At 46.6% G+C, this 6738-nt stretch overlaps 1 protein-coding gene across 1 annotated transcript; it reads left to right on the top strand.

The window, feature by feature from the left end:
* Positions 1-2838: 2838 nt before the first annotated feature.
* Positions 2839-6284, top strand: LOC123052068 (probable calcium-binding protein CML13). The gene is made up of 7 exons (XM_044475133.1): positions 2839-3130; positions 3443-3560; positions 3650-3686; positions 3775-3802; positions 4183-4335; positions 5835-5937; positions 6045-6284. The coding sequence occupies exons 1-7, from the start codon at positions 3128-3130 to the stop codon at positions 6107-6109; spliced, it is 507 nt and encodes a 168-aa protein (XP_044331068.1). The 5' UTR covers positions 2839-3127; the 3' UTR covers positions 6110-6284.
* Positions 6285-6738: the final 454 nt, after the last annotated feature.

Raw genomic sequence — 6738 nt, 5'->3', positions numbered from 1 at the left:
CCCGGTACAATACCGAAAAAACTGCATCTTTTTCTGGAACCCAAAATATGACTTCCCATATATAAATCTTTACCTCTCGACCATTCCGAGACTCCTCGTGACGTCCGGGATCTCATCCGGGACTCCGAACAAGATTTGGTTACCACTCATCAAATATCCCAATACTAAAGCGTCAACGAATGTTAAGCATGCGACCCTGCGGGTTCGAGAATTATGTAGTCATGACCGAGACACCTCTCTGGTTAAAAACCAATAGCGGAACCTGGATGCCCATATTGATTCCTACATATTCCACGAAGATCTTTTATCGGTTGAACCTTTATGACAACATACGTAATTCCCTTTGTCTGTCGGTATGTTACTTGCCCGAGATTCGATCGTTCGTATCTCTATACCTAGTTCAATCTTGTTACCGGCAAGTCTCTTTACTCGTTCCGTAATGCATCATCCCGTAACTAACTCATTAGTCACATTGCTTGCAAGACTTATAGTGATGTGCATTATCAAGAGGGCCTAGAGATACCTCTCCGATACACGGAGTGACAAATCCTAATCTTGATCTATGCCAACCCAACAAACACCTTCGGAGACACCTGTAGAGCATCTTTATAATCACCCAGTTACGTTGTGACGTTTGATAGCACACAAGGTATTCCTCCGGTATCCGGGAGTTGCATAATCTCATAGTCAAAGGAATATGTATATGACATGAAGAAAGCTATAGCAATAAAACTGAACGATAAATATGCTAAGCTAACGGATGGGTCATGTCCATCACATCATTCTCCTAATGATGTGACCCCGTTCATCAAATGACAACACATGTCTATGGTTAGGAAACTTAACCATCTTTGATTAACGAGCTAGTCTAGTAGAGGCTTACTGGACACTGTGTTTTGTCTATACCCACACATATATCAAGTTTCCGGTTAATACAATTCTAGCATGAATAATAAACATTTATCATGATATAAGGAAATATAAAATAACAACTTTATTATTGCCTCTAGGGCACAATTCCTTCAGAGTTGTCTCAAGTGTCTCAAGTGGATGGTGTACCATCGATGGTTGAGGGACTTCGATTCACGGTTGCGGTTGACCGCGTCGGAGTAGGGTCTGAAATGCTTGTGTTCATAGAACCACATATGAATGTTAGCCCAAAAGGTTGTGCCCTTTTTGCTTCGTGTCATGGATCGGATCCAGGCTAGTAGCCAACCATGCATCACACAATAGCTCGTCCTCCCACATGTTGAAGCTTTTTTCTCTGCCCCTCTTCTTTGAATCACCACTGAAATCATCTGGATCATCGTCCTCGCCCTCCTCCTCCTCTCATGCTGTCCCGCAACCCAATTATGCTGTTGTGTGTCCACGTCCTGCTGTGTGTAGTCCCGATGCATGCCCGGCTCTCTGTAGGTACCGGACTGGGTGTACTGTTGTGTGCCTGGCTGGTTGTAGGTGCCGGACTGGGTGGGCTCTGAGTCATCCACCTGCCCGACCTCATAGGGACCTCCTCCTCCGCCTCCCTCATGGATGATCTCGTACATCTCTTTATCCGCGTTGTCGTACGCCGACTCTTTTGGTTTAGGCATACCCAGCGAACATCATGCGGGCACCCATTTGCTCCACGCCCGACAAGCGGCGGCGGTGAACGCTCAAGAAAAGTAGTGGCGTCACGTTGACGTCGACGATGAACAACATGACAGGGGATGTCCGGGGACTGCCTACCCAGCTGCTTGGCAGCGTAGAAGTACGGAGCCTTATAATGCTCTGGCCATGGCGGCGTCTCACAGTCGCCGAGGCCCCGCGGCGCCCCGACCTCTACCACGTCGGCGACCTGCACGCCCACCGCCTCATCGGCGACCTGCACGCCCACCGCCTCATCGGCCACTAATACGCCCTCCGCCAGCCTTCTACTTCTTGAGCATTTCCTTCTTTGCGGCCTTCGCTTTGACGCGACGATTTTGCCGTCTCGTTGAGTTGATCTTCGGGCGAGCGTGATGCTTGGATCCTCCACCACCTTCGTCTTCGACAGGGTCTCCTCCGGGTCCATGGGTTGGCGGCAGGAGAGAACAAGATAGTGGGGAAAAGGGCGGAAATTTGGTGGAGAGCAGCGAGATGAAAGAAAACAGTGGGGGGATTTTGCCGAGGAAACAGTGTGGTCAACTACAAAAGTGCGGGCTCCGCCTTAGTTTTTGATGGGCCGGGGTGTCGGAGTCCTACGTGGCTCGTGTCCGGACTCCGGCAAAGCCCCCTTCCCTCAGTTTGTTTCGACTTTGTGGGAAAATTATGGTCCGGACTGCTCCGCGAACGAATGGGGGTCGATGTTGGATGGCTTGCAGGGTCTGGACAGCTGCTTCCAGACGGATACAGACGGTTTGAGGGTCGGCGTTGGAGATGCCCTTACGCGCATACGCTCCATCCAAAACCCCAAAATTTCATTTTTTAAATAACCACATATATTTGATTAAACAAACGGATTACAAACTGTATACCTGTGATCATTAAAAGAGACGTGCATGGATGACTTGCAATATTACATCAAAGACACCGTATGAAGCAAAATTAAAATTTCAGTGTGACATAATCTTGTGCCACGCCGAAACGTCATCCACCATCACCGTCATCAAGACAACGCTGAAAAAAGAAGGAAACCTGTCGTCATACCTAGATGTAGACTCTGACCCTCTGTAGGGGAACGCTCTTTCTAGTCTCTTCTTCATCCAAAATCCCAAAATTTCTTAGTTGCCCCAACAAAAGGAGTCTGCATCAGGCAACATGGCTTCTGATTTATTTTCCTTTGACTGGAATTTCCTTTATTTTGCTTTTCTTACTACGTACTTCCTCCGTTTCAAATTACTCGTCGTCTAGAAAAATAGTCTTGGACACGTCAAACGCGGTAAAGATACGAATTCCATCTCCCACCGGACGCGGCCCGGTCCAATACCTTCGACCGTCCAGGCCTCTCCGAGCCCCTCGTCCCAAACGCCGACGCGTCAAAGCTCCTCCTTCGTGACCAGATCGACGGTCGCCCCACCCTCATCGCTCTTCCCCTCGGGCGCCGGCAGATCCACGCGGGCGGCGACCCTCTTCGTCGGCGGTTCACCCTACCCGACGCTCGTCTCTTGCCATGGTGAGCTCCTTGCCCTCCCCTCCCTCTAGATCCCCCTTCTTCCTTGCGAACCGTCGCCGCCGAATTCGGGCAGGCACCGAGCCCGTGATCCGTGTCCGGCGCTTGCTGCATAGGTGGCAGCTGTTTTGAACTATTGATATTGAATTCCTGTGGCAATATAAAGCAGCGATCTTTGAAGATTTAATTTTCTGCATGAACATTTACACAACGGTTATCCTGTTTGCCGGAATGATTTGTTACGACCTTTGCTGATAATTTCGACTGATATTCTGATAACAACATCCGCTTCTGGTACGTGTGCTTGTATTGTAGTCTACAATGAAGGGACAGACAAGGAGGGAGAGGCCTAGGACTCGTCCTCATGGCCTCACGCAACAGAAGAGGCAGGAAATAAAGGAAGCATTTGATCTTTTTGACACCGATAACTCTGGTAATGAATCTGTTCCTTCACCGGCCTGGTTATTCCCGATGCAATATTGGTTAGTTGGGCTAATTATCTGAAACTTGCTCGCATTGCAGGAACCATCGATGCCAAGGAGCTGAATGTTGCAATGAGGTGGTAGTAATTTCATATTCATTGTCATTTTAGCACCATTTTCCCGTGTCAGCAATAGTGGCCCTAAAATTGTTGCTTTTGTTTGTAGAGCCTTGGGGTTTGAGATGACAGAAGAGGTACAATTCATCCACCTTACTACAGTAGTTCGTTGGTTTTGCATTTTCTTCCACCTTATTTTAAGGAGAGCTTGTACTTGTCTTGCTCCTGTAAGATCGTAAAAATGATCAAACATCTATTGCAGAGAAAGTGGTTAAATTTTGCCTCTCGAATAATTAATGCAATACTGGTGACCATTCCTACAATGATAGACAATTGAGCTGTATTGCAATTCTAAATAAATAATGTGTGTTGCCCAAACATGTCATTTTGGTATATATTTTCTCTCGTCTTAAAAAAGTAGCTGGTTAATGAATCCTTCCTTTACTACTAGGGTACTCTATAATGTATTGAGGAAATCCCTCCTACTGACACTCCACCCTGCTTTTGGATAATGCAGCAAATCAATCAGATGATTGCTGATGTTGACAAAGATGGCAGTGGATCGATAGATTATGAGGAGTTTGAGCACATGATGACTGCCAAGATTGGGGAGAGGGACACTAAAGAAGAGCTTACAAAAGCGTTCCGCATTATTGACCAAGATAAAAATGTAAAGTTTCTCAATATTCCTTTGTTCTACATACATTGTTGAATATGAGTCTGGTTCACTGCAACTTTCCAGGTTATAAACTGGTTAGCTTTACTTTATCAGACAATTGGAATTTACTATTCCCTCTGAGTCACAATCTAAGTCGTTTTAATATCTTTAATACAGAAAAAAAAATACCAACTTCTACAACATTTAATTGATATCTCTAGATTCATGAGGAGATATACTTTCCTAATGTATGTACGAAAACACTAACGCCCACACGTGTGGGCGTTACCCAACTCGCCCACACACCTGGATCGTTGTTCACTGTCTTTTGCATTAATCTTGACACGAAAAGGTGGATTTGGTGTGCCACGTAGGACGGGGCTGGTGTGTGGGCGTTGGAGAGTTTGCCCACACGCCCGCACCACGCTGTTTGCCAGCTGCGCTGTGTGGGCGAACTGCTTTTTGCCCACACAGCCACCACCTAGATCATGCGCGTGTGGGCGAACTGCTTTTCGCCCACAGGACACTCCTACCTTGTGGATGGCAACTGCAGTTACGCGAACGTGGCAACTCGGTACACACACATGGCAACTGTGATTCTTTGCTACACGGCAACTGCAGTTACGCGAACGTGGCAACTCGGTACACACACAACTGTGATTCTTTGCTACACGGCAACTGCAGTTGTGCGTACGTGGCAACCAGATAAACACACATGGCAACTGTGATTAACAATACATGGCAACTATGGTTGGACCACACGTGACGACTAGGTAAACACACATGGCAACTACTGTTTTGACCATATGTGGCAAGTAGTTAATCACACATGGCAACTATGGTTTGATTACACGCGACAACTACCATAAATCAGACATGGCAACTATAGTTAACCAAAACAGATAGAGTTGCCATGCTTTTACAACTACACTTGCCATCCCGGATAACTAGATCTGCCAACCAGGATGGCAACTAAATCGTCACCCCGCGGGGTACCTAACATAGCTGCGCCAGGACGTGTGGGCATTTTTGCTTCGTGCCACACGCACGGGGTGGAGATGAGTAGTACTTGTTGGGCGTGTGGCACGAAGTAGCCGCGCCCACACGTGTGGGCAATTCTAATGTCCGACCACACACAGCCCGTGTGGGCTGCCTCCTGTTCACACCACACACGGTGTGTGGGCGCATGTCGAATATACCACACGTGTGGCAGTTATCGTCGTCCTGTATGTATACTTAATTTATCTAAAGCAACATACTTTTTGTAGAAATTAATGGTCGAATTTTCCCCTTGGAAAACCGTATTAGTCTAAAATGGTCTAGATTGTGACAGTAGTACTGGATGCTTTTTGGTGGTTTGGTGCAGAATGGCAATTTGATATCTTTTCTAATGCCAACTCGAATTAGTATGAATGAGACACATACTTATGTTATAACTCCACCATGTTCTAACAGACTGTTCCTTTTGAAGAGTGTTACCATAACTCTAGTATGCTGTGTGACTCGTGCAGGGGAAGATTTCAGATGTTGATATTCAGCGTATTGCCAAAGAGTTGGGTGAAAATTTCACTCTCCAAGAGATCCAAGAAATGGTTCAAGAGGCAGATCAAAATGGTTTGCTGTTTTATCTCTCTTTGCTGAGAATGGAAGAGCTTCATTTTTCTGAAAGTTTATCCTACTGGAGAATCAAGTGACTGAGTTTGATTTCTGTCCTGTCGCAGGCGATGGCGAGATAGATTTTGGCGAGTTTGCGAGGATGATGAAGAAGACCAGCTATGGCTACTAGGCAGGGATGGCATCTGCGAGCGTCTGAATCTTTGTGCAGTTGTTCAGTAACCACCGTGTGTTTGCCTGATGTATTTACTGTTCTGTTTCCTCCGAGTGATCCTGTTGAACTCTGTGTACTTGTTATGGTAACATAATATTTCTGCAATGGAGGTGTCCGACCGCACCGTCATCTACCCTGTGTTTTCACAATGTGGTGATCTGCAAAGTATATGATGATCCAGGTTTGCCATAGCCTGGTGTTTACCTGACATTTCGCTGCCTCTTTGATGTGGGCAGTGTGAGTCGCTGAATGAAATGGGTGGTTTGGCACTACAGGATGGTGCTCGCACGTAACGGTAGACCATAGTTTGTACTCTTTTCTTATTTGATGAGTGACACAGGAGAAGTGTTGTGTTCATTGCTCAATAGAAATAGTACAAGAGAGCAAAGCTCGGTTTATCAATAGCCCTGAGGCACCAAGAACGATGAAACTGGTGGCTGGCTAGAAACAAACTTAGTACTGGCGAGAAGAAGCTTAAACTTAGTGGAGGTGATGATCCATGTGAGGAGGCCGGCGGCTGATGTCGAGACCTTTTTCCTGAAGAAACCAAAGGAAAAGACGGCTGTACACATAGCCTGGGCAACCCC

The sequence above is a fragment of the Triticum aestivum genome, chromosome 2D (genome assembly GCF_018294505.1).
Source record: "Triticum aestivum cultivar Chinese Spring chromosome 2D, IWGSC CS RefSeq v2.1, whole genome shotgun sequence".
NCBI classification, from domain to species: domain Eukaryota; kingdom Viridiplantae; phylum Streptophyta; class Magnoliopsida; order Poales; family Poaceae; genus Triticum; species Triticum aestivum.
This window is presented reverse-complemented; position numbering and strand designations above follow the sequence as displayed.